Source organism: Protopterus annectens, chromosome 12.part0 (assembly GCF_019279795.1).
Source record: "Protopterus annectens isolate FY-2018-M chromosome 12.part0, PAN1.0, whole genome shotgun sequence".
Taxonomy (NCBI): domain Eukaryota; kingdom Metazoa; phylum Chordata; order Ceratodontiformes; family Protopteridae; genus Protopterus; species Protopterus annectens.
Window position 1 is genome coordinate 1,267,423,629 of NC_056746.1, and position 18,654 is coordinate 1,267,442,282.

Consider the following 18,654-nt stretch of genomic DNA (forward strand, 5'->3'; position numbering starts at 1 on the left):
CTAGAGTTCCAGTTGACGATATTTGTTCAGCGGCTACCTGGTCCTCTTCCCATACGTTCATTTCTCATTACAAGCTGGACATGATCTCCAGAAGTAGGGCTTCCTTTGGCTCCACAGTGCTTCGGAATATTCTTCCATAGGGACCACCCAGGGCTTTTAGGTAAGCTGGGGACTCTGTCCCACAGGTTGCAGATCAAATGAAGTAACTACTTCAGATATAGAAGTTATGTACTCACCATAACGTTCCATCTGAGTAGATACTTCATTTGTCTGCAACCGACCACCCCTGCCATCCCCGAACCTCGGTAAAATATTGTCCTGTGGAGAATTATCTCCGTCTTTAGCTTATAGGGCAAAATAACCAATCTGAGGTAATGTGGTTGGTAGCATGGGATTATGGGTAGGGGGAGGAGCTAGGAGCTTGGATCTTGAAGCTTGGAAAGCTGCCGGTCGGATCCGAGGTCGGATCCGAGTCCCACAGGTTCCCACAGGTTGCAGACAAATGAAGTATCTACTCAGATGGAACGTTATGGTGAGTACATAACTTCTATTTTTATCTTTGTTAGTTTTTAAAATGGGAGATGAGTATATTTCCAGGAGGGAGGAACTTTTGTTAAGCCTTTAACTATAGACAAAACTTTGTATAATATGTCTATGGCTTCTTTAGGTAGTAACTTGTAGAGTCCTGGTATAATTCCATTATTACCTGGTGCTTTGTTAGGTTTTAATTTGTTAATTTAAGTTTGAATTTCAGACATTGAGACAGGTTTAGCAATTTCACTTGGTCATCAGATAATTTTTTTATATTTTTTTTTATAAAAGTTTTGATTATCCCTACTGAGTCTGTTATTACATTATATTGATTGATTTTATTGTAATAATTTCTAAATCTTTTAAAATATCTTCTATTTCTGTCACTTCTCCTTTTCTGTTATGTGAATAAATCTCCTATATGTGGTTAGGCTTGCTAAGTAATTTTGTTCTGTTAGCTAACTTGTGGATAGATTGTGGGTTAATAGAAAATTATCTTAAACTTTTCTAGATTAATCCTAGTTTTATGATTTAAAATTTCCGTATACTTACTATGTAGATTATTAATCTCATTTATGTTATTATTGCTGCCTGATTTTCCAGTTTTAATCTGTCAAGTTTTTCTTGTATGTCATACAGTTCTTTGTCCCACTCTTTTTTTTCTTTATTGATAGCCAATTGGTGACTCTACCAAAATATATGCTTTTAGTGCATCCCATAGATAGATTTCTGAACTATCTTCTATATTGTTAATTTATATAAAATAAATAATTTCTTTAATAAAAATGTCCTTAAAATCCTTTAAGCAAGTTATATATGCTGATATCCTCATGATCTTAATGTTATTGTTAGATTTTAAATACAACTCAAAAGTGATTGCATTGTGATCTGAAAGTAGGCAAGATAAAGCATTAACTTTGCCTAGTTTATCTATCAACTCATTGGAGACATATATTGCATCAATTCTGGATTGTGTTCTATGTCTCTGAGTAAAGAAAAGTGATTCTGGATCTGAGAAATCATTTATGTCCCTAAGGTGAAATAGTTCAGTGAACTTTAACAGCACCTTTGCTGATGCCTGTATTTTCCATTTACCTGTTGTATTACTATCCTTTGGTGACAATGTACAATTAAAATCTCCTGCTAGTATGATGCCACCTTTTGAAATTTGAATTACTTGTTCTAGAAGTTTTTCAACAGTTTTAATTCTTATTTCTGGAATCCAGTATTAGCTAATAAGGGTTAATATTCTCTTATTATATTCTAGGGTAACAGAACAAGGCATACCGTTATCTTGTAAAAAATAACTTGAGAGTTAAATAACTTCAGATATTTGTTTAGACTACCCCTCTTGCAACTGTTATTCAATCCATTAACATTTATGGAAATGCAATTAATAAATGTCATTTGTCATTGAGGTCAACAGTGTAAATGTAACTCTTAAAATAACAATATGGACCCAGTATATCTCTTCTTGTTAAAGAACTGTTAATTAATAGTCATTCTGACATTAATACTTAAAATTTTAACTAGATACATTATAATTGTTATTGTAGATGCCAACAAACAAAATTAATGTAACCAAACACTTTTAAAATCCTTCACCCCCCCCCCATGGAATCTAACACTTCCTGCTTAAATAGTCTAACTGTCCAAGCAAACCCACCCATCTACTATTCTAAAAGCCCAAACCCCTCTGATTCAATTAAACAAAATTGTCATTAACAACAAAGTGAACACAAGTCTGCATCCTTTACAACTGGTATATATTTGTGAAAAATAAGAGAAGTATTACATGTCCCAAATTTGTTGTTTAACTTAAATATTTCTCATTTTATATGTTAATTAAAGAGATACATTTTCTTCTTATTATTTGATAACTATATAAAGTCTTGAATCTCATCTACTTTCATCTTGAAAAGGTAAGCAACTGCTGTACTGCAGTTAAATATTCCTATTATGTGCCTCACAAAAAAGATCAATTTCCTTCTTAAATCATCTATTTTCATTCTGTGAAAATGTAATAATAATAATAATAATAGATAAATAGATGTAATGAAACATTTAAACAATAATCTATTGCTATTTGTGCTCAGCAGTTTATTTAAAAAAACTAACACATCTTATGTCATCCCCATTAAACATAAGTTGTGTTTCTTTATTTGTGCTGTGTTGTGTATGATAACTTTAAGTGTAATGGTAACATACCCATGACATTAACATCATAGATATGTTTGAGTCACTATTAATGTAATGCTTCTGTGAAACATCTTAATATGTACTTTTCAAATATAGTCTTCAAGAAAGACACTCAAGAACATATCACAGTACATGCAGCATTATTTTGTTTTCCTTATTAAATGATAAAGAGCAACACTTCTGATAAATCTTAATAAAAATATAACATTCACCATATTTTTGGTTTACATGATTTGCATAGCTTTCTTATCATTTGTCTTATGTAACAAACTATTCTGCTTTATATAACAGAAATAGTATGTCTACATGCTTATTTTTCATTAAAAAAAAATATATCAAAACTAATCATCTAGAATGAGACAAAATAAATGTTTGGCAACCTACTATAGCATAGTGAATTAATTTGAAAACCATAACATGAAATACATTTATTTATTTTTATTTTTACATTTGTTGACCGGGCTAGTCTAACTGGATATATGTCCATTTTTAGTGGAGGCCCGGGGAGAAATGTTCCAACAAACACAAAAAGAAAAAACACAATATAATTTATAATATGAGACATTTACAAATACAGCTAAATTTACAGATACTCCTCTCATTCGTTACATTTTATCGCATTTCTGTAAACAGGATCGCGGTACATTTCAGCTATGGTTAGCCGTTTGAAAAATTTCCGAGTAAAAATTTTATATAAGAGAATACTTTTTTTTTTTTTTTTTTGGTAGGAAGTATTTAGAGAGACTAGATACAGTATAGTTTAAGAGAAAAATCTATAACAGAATATATAGTATCTTATGAGTAGTCTGGGATAAGCAGAGCTAAGTTTAATCAGATGGATAAATGCCTAGTCAGGTTTAGTACAGGGGCACAACCAGTGTGTTGAAAGGTAGAGTTTCAGTCTGTTTTTGAAGAGTGATAGAGAGGGAAGAGAGGAAAGGTCACTGGGGAGAAGGAAAGGTCACTGGGGAGAAGATTCCAGGTTTTTCCAACAGCATTAGAGAACCGGCCTTGTTATTAGGTTTAGAGGTGTGTAGAAGATTTTTGTGTGAGGAACGTAGTGATTTCAGATTTGTATATGGAGTGGTGAGGGTAGATAGAATAGGAGTAATGAATGGTTTATAGAGAGTTTTAGGGGCAATGGTTAGTTGATGGAATTTAATCACGTTTTGTTGTTCAAGCCATCCTAGCTGCTTTATATTTATGCAGTGGTGGGTTCTGTAATGGTTTCCTGTTGCAAATCTAGCGATGTTATTGTAGGAAGTTTCCAGTTTGCTGAGGTTATTTTTAGAAAGTTTAGTAAAAATAGGTGAGGCATAGAGGAGAGTAGAGATTAGATGAGTGTGAGCTATGGTTGTTCTAGCTGTGGGGGAAAGGTAAGGCTTAATCCTATAGAGGGAGCCAAGTTTTTTGTTGACAGTTTTTATTGTATTGTTGATATGGGTGTAAAAGCTCAGATTGTTATCAATGGTTATACCCAATCGTTTGGTGGTTGGCTCGGGTGATATAATGGTACCATTAGTGGATGCAATTGAGAAATCAAGTGGAGAGAACTTGTGAGTCGGATTAAAGAGGAGGTGTTTAGTTTTTTGGGGGTTCAAAAGAAGGCAATGCTGTGTAAACCATTGTTCAACTGTGTTAAATGCCTTCTGGGTAAGAGAGAGGAGTTCATATGTGGATTCGGCTGAGCATATGAGTGTGAAGTCATCAGCATATTGTGTGCATGTGGCTTGGGGGATGGCTAGATTAAGGTCGTTAATAAATATTGAGAAGAGGAGAGGTCCTAGTATGGACCCTTGAAGGACACCTAGGGTAACTGGTTGGATGGTAGAAAGAGCCTTATGCCAAATTACTGCCTGTTGTCTTTTGTCTAGGTAGGACTGGAACCATTTTATTGAAGGTGCATCTAAAGATAGGGATTTGAGTATGTTGATGAGAATCTGATGATTGACCATGTCAAATGCTTTGGACAGGTCAATGAGTAGTGCTGAAAAAAATTTATTAAGGTTATGGTTTTTGTTTATGCAATCTGTAAAGGAAAGGAGGGCAGTGGTGGTGCTGTGTGAGGGTCTGAAACCATGTTGACAGCTGGAAAGTAAGTTATTTTGAGTTAAGTGGTCAAGTAATTGCCTGTGGATACATTTCTCCATGATCTTTGCCAAGGGTGAAAGAAGGGCAATAGGGCGGTAGTTGGAGCGCTCTTTGGAGTGTCCACCTTTACTGAGGGGGATGATATGAGAGACTTTCCATAAGCTAGGTATGTGACCTTCGGTAATAGTCCTATTAATCAGAATGGAAATAGGATAAGCTGTTGCTTTGGCTGATAGCAGTAGGAAATCAGCAGGTAGTTGATCTGCTGAGGGAGAGCATGGTTTTAGTTTTTGTATGAGGGTTAGAATATATGTAGTTGGTACAGGTTGTAAGTGAAAAGGAGGGGGTGAGGTGGAGTTATAAGAAGGTAGAGTGAAGCTATTAGGTGATAACTGACTAGCTAGTGTTTGGATAGTATTAGTAAAGAAGGTATTGAATGTATTGGCTGTATTCATGGGATTAGTATGGTCAGTATTTTGAGGGTTAGATGTGGTGGAATGACCTGGGTGGAGTAATTGATTAATGCTAGTCCAGAATTTTTGAGGGTTGTTTGTGTTGTACAGCCACAGATAATGGAATTATCCCCCTCCCCCAAAAATAAACACATCGCAATTCATCTGGTAAGGCACGACAGCTACACATTATCAAAGCCTGTGCACTAATTAGGTAAACAACTTTCATGTTATACTATTAGTATTGCTAAAACAACTCCTCGAATGTTACATTGGATTACACCAGGCAGGTCCACATCTGCATTCATAAAATATGATGTTAAGTTGTCCAATCTCGCCTTCGTTCTTGCTGGATGGGTTCGGAGCCGATCCTCGGCTCCAACTCGGCCACTTTCTATAGCTCAAGAGCTCTTTACTGGCTTGAGGCTACCCCTTATCCCAGAATGCCCAACGTCAGCTACCCAGATCTCATTTGCCACTTCAGCTGCAAGGTTGCGTCAATACTGGCTCAGGCTTAGTATAACTTTTTTCTCTGTTTAAAGTTCAATAATTTACTTGAAAAGTAGTATTTTTTTCCACTGTTTTATAGTAGTCTGTAAGTTTATTTAATCCTAAACCCCTTATCTTGTCCTTTGCTGTGTTTTTTGTGCTGTATTGGCAGTCACCCCTTAGTCGCTAGGCCTTCTGTTTTTTTTACCTGAACTCGTTTAAGTTAGAGAGTTCTTCCCTTCCCCCCCTTAGACAGCCATTTAAGTTAGAGGCTCTCCTTTTAAGGTTTTTATTAATATAATTTTTATTTTTGTAGTGTGTCTGTTTGTGTGGTACTTCCTTCTTTTTTTCCTTAGTATGTCCAAGGAAGTGAAAACCTCAGGGTTCAAAAAGTGCGACTCATGCTGTCAGAAGATGTCTCTGACAGATGGGCATACTAGTTGCGCTTACTGCTTGGGGGCTCTGCACCTGCAGGACTCTTGTTCTATTTGTCATGCCATTAGTCCAAGGGTCCTGCACGAGTGGGAAATCAAGCTTATCCTCCATGGATTATTAAAACAGGATTCCCCAGCTAAAGCATCTCAGCCAGTGAAACTTTCAAAACCAGTCAAGCCATTGACTCCATGTTCAGAACCGACCGGTGAGCTTGACAAACCAAGTTTGTTGGTGCCCTCTGGCACCTGACAAGGCTACTCCTCCGTCAGCTCCAACTGTTACTTTGGAGCCATCTCGGAGCCACAAACAAGCTAGGTCTCCTTCTTTGGAGATTTGCTCAGTGCCACAATCACCTTTACTTCAAAGCAAGACCAGTCATCGCTCATCTTCCCTCTCCTCTCGATCCTCGAGGTTATCAGATCAGAATGTGGATCGAGTGGTCAGTAGGTTGCTGAAGTCACAGGCTCTTGCTAAAATGCTTTTAAGTCCACCTCAACAGGCTTCGGCTCCATCCTCTTCGATTTTGATTCCTCCTCCAACTATGCTTAGTTCGGAGCCGGAGTCCATGGATGCTCCGATAGTGGTTCCTTTGGCTCTGATGACATCCTCTTCTGCTCCAACATTGGCTCTGATTACCTCAGTTCTTCCTCCCATTGAGGTATCTGGGTGCCGGAGCTCTCTCATCAGCTCTGAGGGAGGAAGTAGCATCAAACCCTTGTCTGACCCCGCTCTCCCTCTCAGAGCATTGGCTCAGTTGAGCTCGGCTCCCATATCGGCCTCGGAGCCATTGCCCTCGGCACAGAGTGGGATTCCTGTCTCTTCAGAGCTGGAGCCCTCCTTGTGTCGAGACTGTCAGACCTTCAAGGTCATGCGGAGAGTGCTGTCCTCACAGACGGCTCTGTCCCCCTTGGTGCCTGTGACAACCGCTGCTCTTCTTCAAGCCCCAAAGCACATGGAACCTAGGCCTTCATGAGAGGTACAGCTCTACTTAGACCCCCAGTGAAAGAGCCCCTTCAACCTTGGGATCTCAATTTGGTTCTGGCCCCCTTGATACTGCCACCCTTTGAACCAGCAGCATCACGTTCTTTGAAATTTCTCTCTTGGAAAACTCTCTTCCTAGTTGCTATTACTTCTGCCAGAAGTGTTTCAGAACTTCATGCAGTGTGTTCACCCTCCATACCTGTTTTTTCACAAAGACAGAGTTTCTCTGAGAACTAACCCATCTTTTCTATCTAAAATTTGTTCAGAACACAATTTGAATCAATCCATTGAACTTCCTGTCTTTTCCCCTAATCATTCCAACAAGGTAGAATACAGATTACACCAACTGGATGTGCATAGACAACTACGTTTCTATCTCCATAAAACTAAAGAGTTGAGAAAATCAGATCAGTTGTTCCTTTCATTTTCTAACAACAAACAAGGCCTTCCAGTTTCTAAAGTAACCTTGTCAAAATGGTTATCAGACACCATTGCCTATACTTACCATTTGCGACAAAAAGATCTTCCAGCAATACCCAAAGGTCATTCAACCAGGTCAGTAGCTACATCGGTAGCATTTCAATGTAGATTGCCCATAGATTCAATTTATGCAGCAGCTACTTGGGCAGATCCTCATACATTTATTTCTCATTACAAAGTAGATGTGGTCTCCCGGGGCAGGGCTTCCTTTGGTTCCACGGTTCTGAAGAGTCTGTTTCAATGAGCCACCCAGGATTGAGGTGCTAGGGACACTGTCCCATCCAGAAAGAATGAAGGCGAGATTGGACAACTTAAAATAAAGAAGTTATGTACCTACCATAACGTTCCATGTTAGTTGTCCTTCATCTCGCCTTCCTTCTTGCGTCCCTCCCTCCTTCCCCCTTCCTCAAGGATTGAGAGGAGTTTTTCAATGGTTTCACTGGCTACCTTGTTTTGTTCTTAGTTGCTTCCCAAGCAAACCATGACAATTTACTGTATATTCAGGTTTAATAATAATGGATTATCTTCTATAATTATGTCTAGTGTGAGCTATCTCAAACAAGATCTGGGTAGCTGACGCTGGGCATTCTGGGATAAGAGGTAGCCTTGAGCCAGTAAAGAGCTCTCAAGCTATAGAAAGTAGCCAAGTCTGAGCCAAGGATCGGCTCCGAACCCATCCAGCAAGAAGGAAGGTGAGATGGACAACTAACATGGAACGTTATGGTAGGTACATAACTTCTTTTTTGTCTATTTATACCCCTGTAAGGCATTTTTTCACTGTTTGTACTTTTAAAACATGAAATTCCACTTGAAGCCCAAGCCCCTTCTTAGTAAATAGTTTTTCATTTATTGGAATAAGACAACTTAGAGGATTAGATATGTAAACTAATGTAATCAAACTCAGAGCAACTGCAACTGACACACAGACACAAAGCCTGCATTAGCTTAATGGTAACCAACTGTGAATGCAATACCACAGTGTAAGTTTTGGTATAGGGGCTATGTGCTTCTTTTAAATAAGGACTGAAACTAAAAAAGACCTAATAATATTTTGTTATAACATATCAAGAAAGTATTGGTCGTTTATAAAATAGGCAAGTATAACATGAAAAGGTTAGGTTACCTTGTAATAACAGATGCCTTGCTATTTTCTAACATCTGTTTATGTTATAGGTTCATAAGTTCATAGGTGTGTACTAGGCTATAGGTCCTAGAGCGTTTGCAAGCCTACTCCAAAGGATTAACCTGGCATCATGCCACCCAACCTAACCAGTGCCTCTATCAAGTAGAGCCACTGGAGTGATCCCCGGGGTGAATTTTCCATTTCCCATCCACTCGTCAAGATTTCTCTTGAAGAGGGCTAGTGAGGCACTCTGCTTGACATGTATGGAAAGTCTATTCCACAGCATGGGCAGTCTCTGGGTTATGAACCTATCCCTCCAGCATGTTCTGTTGATTGTGGTAATGAGGTTGAGGTCTCTGGAGCATGTAGTACAGAGGGATTGGGGTTTCTTTAGATGTAGCATTTCTAACAGAGCTGGGTCATACATGGCTTTGTAAGTCAAGCAGAGAACACCTCTAAGTAGGTGATATGAAACAGAGAATAGTTGGTATTTTTTGAGTCTGTCCATATAGGACAAGTGTTTAAGGCCTAAGATCCTCTTTGTGAGGTATTTTTGTGAATTCTCCAGTTGTTGTATGTGTCTAATGACGTACATGCCAAATGGGGCATTGTATTGGATGAGTGGCCTAATGAGGGAAGAGTAGAGGGAGACAATGGCCTCTTTCTTCCGGGATGCAAAACCCTTAGTAATGAGATGAGCCACATAGAAGGACGTTCTGACCACAGTGGCAATGTGGTGGTCAAAAGAGAGGTTGTTGTGAACCTGTGTTCCCAGATCTCTTATGACACCTGTGTTCAGTGGACTACCATCTATGTATATTTTATGTATTATAGATTATAGATGAGTATGAGATATTTTCCAGTATTGTTTTAAAAAATATGAAGATAAAGGATAGACATATTTATATAAGGAGAAAAGCAATCTTTAGCACTTTATTTTCTTTATATATATAAATTGAGAAACAGTCATCTGTCTCTTAATTTCTTCTTCTTTTCAATTACTTTCCTTCCATTTTTCTGTACTTGTCTCTTCAAGAACATAATAGACCAATCCATATCTTCCATTTGTTCTAATATTTTATTAGTTTTTAGATATGAAAATGCAGGGTCTAGCTCTTTGAAGAGTTTAGTTTCATCTGAAAGGAAAATCTTTAATTTGGCAGGAAACAGTACATGTACTTTTATTTGTTTTTTCTTGAGTTCTCTAATGAGAAGAACAAATTGTTTTCTCTTGGGCATTACTGCCGCAGAATAGTCATTGTCAAAATGAATGTTACGACCATCTGTTTGGAGTAGTGATTTAGCCCGGGCAGCCTTAATAACCAGCTCTTTATCTCAAGAGGAAACAAATGTAACCATAACAGACCTTGGAGAAGTGTTGTTTTCAGATGCCAGAGTAACTAAGGATCTATGTTCCCTCTCTATTCCAAATGAGAGTGCTTCTGGTAAGTCTAAAATTTTAGGGAGCCATGAAGATAAAAAAAAATAATAATCATATTATTACCTTCAGTTTTTTCAGGTAATCCAAATATATGGATGTTATTCCTGCAAAATAAGTTTTCAAGGTCATTAATTTTGGCTAGGAGAAGAAACAGGAACTTGATATTATTTTCATTGTCATTCAGTCTTCCTTCTGTGTCATTTAAAGAATCTTCAGTGTCTGATACCTGGGTCTTCTGCAGCTGTAGAGCTTCATTTATTTTTACATTTGTTTGGAAAAGTTCTGTTTAAAATCCTCAATTTTGATGTCCAGTTTATCTATCTTAAGTGATAATTCTTGAATGTTAGTTAGTTGTATCTTTTGGCTTTTCCCGGTTAGGGGTCGCCACAGCGGAACTCCGGTCCGCTAATGATTGGCAGTAGATTTTTACGTACCGAGTTGCCAGCTCTGACGCACAATCTTCAACGAAGGTACGCCCATTCACGCATGTCTCCACACAGAAGACGCTTTAGCTGAGAATCGAACAGGACAACGACTTACTGTGAGGCAACAATGCTACCGCAGCACCACCACCACCGCAGTATTGAATGTTAGTATTAAATTAACTTCTTTTTAAGTACAGAATCTTGTGAAGTTACCTTTTTATGATTCATTATAAGGCTGGATACAGTGATGAATATTTCCCATGAAGAATTTGACAGGAAAATAATGGACTCTGTAAAAAAAAATATTTTATACAACCCTAAAGCACTGCAAGATTTATCAAAATTCACTCAATTAAGTTGTTTAGAATTATTTAGAAATATACTTTCCTGTCAGAAATATATGCAGAAGCACAGCAAGAGAAAAGTGCTGCTACCCTAGTCGCATCCTAGCCACACCCCTACTGTAGAACTCTAAATGTTTTACATTTTTTATGTCAGCCCAAGGGATGGTCCTAATAGAATGATACCCCAGCACTCATAAAGTTTATGCTCCAAGTTTAGATCCACTAAATTTAGGGGGAGCATGCGAAAAGGTCCATGTGGCACATCTTCCTCACAAGTTTCCACAATCATTTTTGAACAGTTTTTCCCTAGATTAAAAAGACCTTACAGGTTTAATTTTGGTGACCTAACTCCTCATTAGTACTCCACAGACATTTTCTGTCTCCAAATTCTAAACAGACTTCCTGTTTCTGATATTGGGAGACTTTGCTGAGTATTTGGGATTCAGCTCCAACACTACCAATGGTTCTCCTCTGTCTTTCTGGTTGTCCCCCACTAATCCTGGCAACTTTCTGTTTTTGTTAGTTCAAAGTTTTTATTAGAAAATATTGAAAACAGTATTCAAACTTTCTAAACACTTCCATTCCATATGGCAGTGAACGTGACAGGTTTTGTTCTGTTTTTAGAGGAACCTACTGTTAGAGTTGGCACACTTTTAAAAAAGTAACTTTAACAGGAGAAACTCCAAAAACTTTTATACAGGAGGCATTTGACCATCAACCTAGGGAGCAACATTGACTAGAGCAATACGTTTCCACATATTAGTTACTATTTGGCTGATCTGAGGGACCACTAAATTTAGGGAAAGCAGGCGAAAAGAAACCACATGTAGTCACAGTGGTCAGAAAAGCCTTTTACCTGGTTCATCTCATAAGTAAAGGGATTGCATCCAGAAAAAGAGGGTTATTACCTCGCTATACCTCATTAGACCAATAACTGAATATAATGCCCCATTTGGTATGTACCTCTCCAAACATCTGCACCAACTGGAAAGGCCACAGAAATACCTCGCAAAGAGAATCCATGGCCTCCAACATCTGTCTTATGCAGACAGGCTCAAACCAATATCACTCTACTCGATATCGTGCAGATTGCTCAGATGATTTGTGTCTCGCCTACAAGGCAATCTTGGACCCTGCCCTACTAGAGATGTGCCATATCCGTAAGTTTAACTCCTCATGCATTACCTTCTCAAAAAGCCTGAATCTAATATGTGACATCAACAAAATCTGCCAGAGAGACAGGTTTGTCTCCCAGAGGCTGCCCTCTCTCTGGAATAGACTTCCCATGCATGTCAAGCAGAGTACCTCAATGATCCTCTTCAAGTGTGACCTTGATGAGTGGATGGAAAACCACAAATTTGTCCCAGGGGTTCAACCTGTGTCCCTCATTGACAGGGGTGACAAGTGCTGACTTTGTTTTTTTTTTTGGTGAGAAACTCTTGGCTAGGCTTGTAAGGGCCCCAGGGCCATTAGTCTAGTAACCTCCTGTGATCCTATTATCCTATGAAGTTTATACCAAAGTGCCACAGCACTTAGATCACCAGCCTCCTGTGTTTTAACAAACTAGCTTTATTAAATAAATTTCTAGATTGTTTTGAGCAAGGTTGATTCAAACAAGATTAATGTGGATTCCTTGTAAAGTTTTGTAATACTTGAATTGCTCATTATACCTGAGTTTTATTACATCTGTTTTTTTTTCTTTGCATACAGTGATACTAGATGCCTATTGTAAGAAGAAGAATAAGTTTTAATGGTTTTTAATGATTTTCCTGAAAACATATTAAAATGTATTGTTATAGTTTTATTTTATTAAACTGTTTCAAAAGCACAGCAATTTTCTTTGGAATCCCACCTGCAAGCATACAAGGTCAGGCCCACCATGACATCAGGGGCAATTCAGTAAAGCTTAATCCTCCCCCAATACATCCCTATGATGTAATGGGAGGTGCCTACCTTGAGCTCACCTACAAAATCTGCAATAAAAACCCAAAAGAAACAACTTGTACTCAGTCTTCTAAGCAGTGCTCATATGCCAAATCTGCTAATAAAGGAAATTTTACTGGAACAGAAACTGAGTTCTTATCAAACTGATGGAACACTAAGACAAGAAGCACCCCAGGGGCATGAGAGGAATGAAACATCTGGTAGCTAAAGGTTTCCTTCTCCAGTAGCAGCCGGTGGATACCAATTCTTTGTTTTCATCTCTCAGTGACTCCCTTTATTGCTGAGGCTCCAGACTTGCTACAACGTAGACTAGGACTGATCTGTTACCCTGCTGAAACATCTGTGTTTGCAATGTGGAGAGAAGCCATATCAACCATTGAAGACCCATGGGGGCACAGCGTTAATGTGCAGACTCTGCGCAGAGGGCAGTCAAACCAAGAACTGAACAAGAGACTTCTGTGCTAGAAAACAGCAGTACTAAAGTACACAGTTAAATCATTGACTAAATGGAAGCGAGCAAGATAAAATAAAGAGAAATAATGAGAAATAGAATCAGAATGCATTGCAACAGTAATAGCATCAATAAAGAGAGGCCAGAACTGCACAGTAAGCATGGTGCACTTAAGTTCATGTTTCCTGCTTTGGGTCAAGTGACTGATAATAAAATGTTTAGAATCTGTTAGCTGTGTAATTGCTCAGATGTTCCAGCCAATGCAGATGCCTCTGCCACAGGTAAGTTCAGTGCAGAGCAGCTTGAACTGAAATGTACCACTCCTACTGGTTAGAAGCCCCACTTTCCTGGTCCACATTCTTTCTGAATGTCATGTCTATGTTTTGCATTGTTGAGGATTTTTGTAATGTTAGTCATAGGTTCATGTGTTCATAGAAGGTTACTAGGCTAAAAACCCTAGAGCCCTTACAAGCATAGCCATATTTATCCCGAGTTGTCCCAATTGTCAGTGGTTAGGTGAATGATTTTCACCAAGGTAAGGGTCTATGGTAGTTAATATCAACTTCCTCTGTCCAGGAGAGACATGGACGCCACCAGGAGTGAATTTGTGGTCACCCATCCATTGATATAGGTTTCATGGAGGTGCTCTGTTTCTTGTGAATTGGAAGCTTGTTCCAGAGAAGTGGCAGTCACTGGGAGATGTAACTATCTCTCCAGTATGACCTTATCATTTCAGAGGCTAGGTTAAGATCCATGGAGCGAGAGACCCTCGTGCAGTGTGACTTAGGAATATGTACATTTCCATCACAGCCAGGTCAGAGACTGCCCTGTAAGCCAGGCACATGTCAGCCCTCAGCAATCTGAAGGAGACAAAATACAGTGTCAGGGATTTCAGTCTTTCTATGTAAGACTTGTTTTATGTAACCTGTAATTTCTTGTTGAGAAACCAATTATTGCAGGTGATGTACATACAAAAGGAAACATTGTACTTAATTAGTGTGATGGGTGATCTTTCTGCAACTTGACTTGTTTTAATACCCTTTTCCCCATTATTTCCAAGGATGACTGTGTCTGGAGGGATTCTCTCTTTTACACTGTATGAACAAATTGTAATATGAAACTATTTTAGCAGCTGTGATATAATTTGACATAGAGTGAAACCTGTATGTTAATACCTTGACATTTCTAGATGAACCTAATCAGAACAAGATTTGCTCGGTGTCCAGTGAAATTCAGCAGCTGTCCCTGGAGGAAACGTAAGAGCATTCCTTTCCTTGTTTCCATTAAATCTAAAGTCTAATTTTTACTCTTATTGTTTAAGGATGAAATTCTTTTGTCTCTCGTATTGCAGCAGAAGAATATATTTCATAGATGCCCAATTGTAATTGGTATACACGTTTTGCCTTATTTACTGTATGAAACAGAACTACACATTCTATTTTTTTGCAGGAATTTTAATTTTAAGAAAATACATTTCACAGTTTTACACTTTATTAATATATGCATTGTGTATATGCATTCATAAGCTGAATGGCTAAAACAAGTGTTTGTGCACTTTGCTGTGGAAGTTGAAACTAACTACTGATACAGCTTGGGGACAGAAGTTAAATAGATGAAAATACAATAGAAGTAAGTCAGATTCCAAAGCAGTTTATACTTGGTATACTGACTGCATTATACTGAGCATTTGTGACTTGCCTAAACATTGGTGATTCCAAGAGAGAACGTCTGTAAACCCTCAATGCATATTATGGAAATGAGGAATTGCCAACAATCCATTGTATGGCAGAATGACATATCTCCCCAACTACCTGTCCCCATAGGGGTTCCCCAAGGATCCATCCTTGGACCCCTACTCTTCTCTGTTTTCACCAATAATCTAGCCTCTGCCACCAAACATGGCACACTCATACAATACGCAGATGACTCAACCATCATCTTCTCAGCCCAGTCCCTACGCAAACTGCAAAAAGTCACACAGGAAGCCTTTTCCTTTGTAGAAACTTGGTTATCCGATGCCCAATTAATACTCAACCCAATCAAAACTAAACTACTCATCTTCCAACCCACCAAACATACTCAAAACAACTCTCACTTTAACATCACAGCAAAAGACAACACCACTATATACCCAACTGTACACACCAAATTACTAGAAGTGGAAATAGACAATAAACTAAAATTTGACATTCACATATCCATGACCATAAAAAGTCCACAAAAAACTAGGAGCACTACACAGAATTAAGCCACTTCTCACCAAAGCAGCAAAGATTTCAAAAGCAAATTCCCACCTTATCTCCACCCTACTTTATGCCTCTCCAATATATACCAACCTAAGGCAATGCGATCTAAACAAGCTAGAGACCTATTACAACAAAATCGTCAAATTCGCCACAGGGGCATCCTACTGTAGTCACCACTGTCTCTCACTTGCTGAACTGGGCTGGCTTGAACTCCCTCACCTCCTTCAGTGGTATCAACTCTCACTCACCCACAAACTAGTAAACCATTCACTAAATGTCCCATCCCTCCAGAATCTACTCCAACCCTATCGCACCACCAGACCACCAAGATCCAGCAACAAAAATCACTTGCAGATCACTAAAGCCAATAACTATTCTCTTGCACCATAGCCAAATTATGGAACTCCCTCCCACCCACACTTACCACCATACCATCATGCACCCACTTCAAAACTTTACTAAAAGCACATGCTGGCTATGCCATTGCAACACCCACTCTAATATCATCCACCCATCCAACCACTACCTTTCTTTCCACTCCACTAACTACCTTGATTATAGCAAGCTAAGATGCTTATAAGCTTAGTACTTTTTATACAGTGGGAACTTCTTATTGTAACATTTGTTAATGTCTGTTGTGTACTTCACAGATAAAGATTCTAGTTGTCTACTGATGTACTATGTTCTTCATCTGTAAATATGTTGTAAGTAACTGCTATGTTAAATTGTTAGTCGCTATGTAATCCAATGTAACTACTGTCTGTTTATTTTAACTGTGGAGCTTTTCTCCCTGGGCCTCCGCTGAAAATGGACCTATGTCCAATCAGACACTCCTGGTCAACAAATGTAAATAAATAAATTGCAGACATCTCAGGGATAGTACAATCCTGTCAGGAGTAGTACAATCCTCTCAGGGGTAGTACAATCCTCTCAGGGGTAGTATAATCCTCTCAGGGGTAGTATAATCCCTCTCAGGGGTAGTATAATCCCTCTCAGGGGTAGTATAATCCCTCTCAGGGGTAGTATAATCCCTCTCAGGGGTAGTATAATCCCTCTCAGGGGTAGTATAATCCTCTCAGGGGTAGTATAATCCTCTCAAGGGTAGTACAATCCTCTCAAGGATGGTACAATCCTCTCAAGGATAGTATAATCCTCTCAAGGATAGTATAATCCTCGCATCTGATTTAGTAATAGTAGCAGCTGTAACTTCCCTGAAGTTTGGGATAAGTATAAACTAATGCTGGATGTCAGTTACAGCATGGTTGTTAACAAAACTGCTTGTAATAGGCAACAGGGATTCTGCCATCATTAATTCTGTGTGGGAAGATTCTGGTATACAATATGTTGGATTTTGGGTTTCTAAATTACACACTATAGTCTTGTAACAGGGTGGGGAGCACATCTCTGCTCTGGGTGGAAAACACCTGCTGACTTACTAGAGCATGTTCTCAAACCAGTGTAGCTGCATGAGTTCTAGGCAATGGAGACACAGACAGCAAGTCATGGTACATGCATTCATATCCTTTGTATGTTCATGGTAATATGCCCACTACTGGACAATAATACCTCTATGACCAGCAAACGTACAATGGAAAAATGCCTGACAGAATGTTGATACTCCTTCCATGTTGTCCCTGTCGAGTCATTTGGAACTTGTGTCCATGTACTGACGCTCCTAGCTAGTAGTACTAATGTGTATCATGTGACCCCCTCTTCCTGTTCAGTGCATTACATCAGGCATCGCAGGTTGTGCCAGTCTACTCATATTCCAGGTCCCTGTATCAGACAGCATCTGTTCCTTATTGGTCAACACCCTTAAAAGCCTGCAGTGCATAGCAGTATGTAACTGCATGTATTACATCATCTCTAGGACAGTAATTTGTATTATGCCCCCTTACTAGATTCCACTTATAGATACACAGTTTCTACTTACTCAGCTTATATCCACAAACACCTTCCTCATGTGGGATATAACATACATTCACCACAAGAAAGGTTTTCCAGTGCTACTTGTATATTGCTGCTGTCACTGACTTGCATGGAGCAGCTATGCCATACATTTGCCAACTGCTGGGAACTTCTGTATATACCGACTGCAGTTCATTAACATGAAAAGTTATAGAATCCCATTAACTCTGTCCAGCAAGTTAACGCCCTTTGGGGTAGCATTTGTGAGCACAGCTGTGTGTGTTGAGTAGGGATACCTCTGCTGGCATATAGAATTCCTGAAGGAGGTGTGCCTCACTCTAACAATTGAGGTAGTATGATTGAGGCTTCCCAGATATTTTGAAATCTGGTCAAGTCTCATACCTCTTGAGGGATAACAGTGTATCTTGTCATTTCCACAAAGCTAGTCATATCAACTACATAGAATATGTCATGTACACAGCTAAGCATACCAACATTTTTATGTTGACTTGCATATGTACAAGTTTGCGTGCTGGTGTGGCACTGAATAGCTGCCATGCATTTTTTTTCAATGTCATTTTATTGCCTCTAAGACTGAAAACCATCAAGCCTCCATCCAGCCATAGTTGTCATGAGTAGACTATCATTCAGGTAACTCTGAGGGTGCTATGTACCTTCTCCTGCATTCCATTGTTGAGAGTATTTCTAATAGTCTAACCCCATCCCTGGGTGGTGAGACATGTGATTCACATCACCAGTGAGACTCACAACACCTTCCCCATGTGAGTGCAGACTCCTGCTCACCCACCTGGAAAGTTTCCATTCACTGGTTGCTCCATGAGCTTAACATCTACCTCCAGGCAGCATGTTTGTATTCCAGATCCTCCTCTAAGGGATTTATGCAGTATATGTCTGACTTCGCCCTATTCACTCCCCCCCACCATGGGTATTCCTATCCTTCCTGTCAGCTTCATCATTCACCCAAAATACTAATTTGTCCTTGGTCACCTGGGTCATAGTCAGGGATTTATCTCTCCATGCCTCTCAGTTGTCCAAAGTTTTTCAAAATGTCCAGATTTTGCTTTATATTTTTTGTCCTTTTCCTTATAATTTT

General features: G+C 39.0%; 1 protein-coding gene across 4 annotated transcripts in view; it reads left to right on the top strand.

The window, feature by feature from the left end:
- The window catches only part of SLC13A3 (solute carrier family 13 member 3), a 709,014-nt gene that overhangs the window by 201,473 nt on the left and 488,887 nt on the right, over positions 1-18,654 (top strand). For all 4 annotated transcript variants that reach the window (XM_044090300.1, XM_044090299.1, XM_044090298.1 and 1 more), the window contains exon 4: positions 14,576-14,642. In XM_044090300.1, the coding sequence (XP_043946235.1) occupies positions 14,576-14,642 (67 nt within the window). The remainder of the gene's footprint in view (positions 1-14,575; positions 14,643-18,654) is intronic.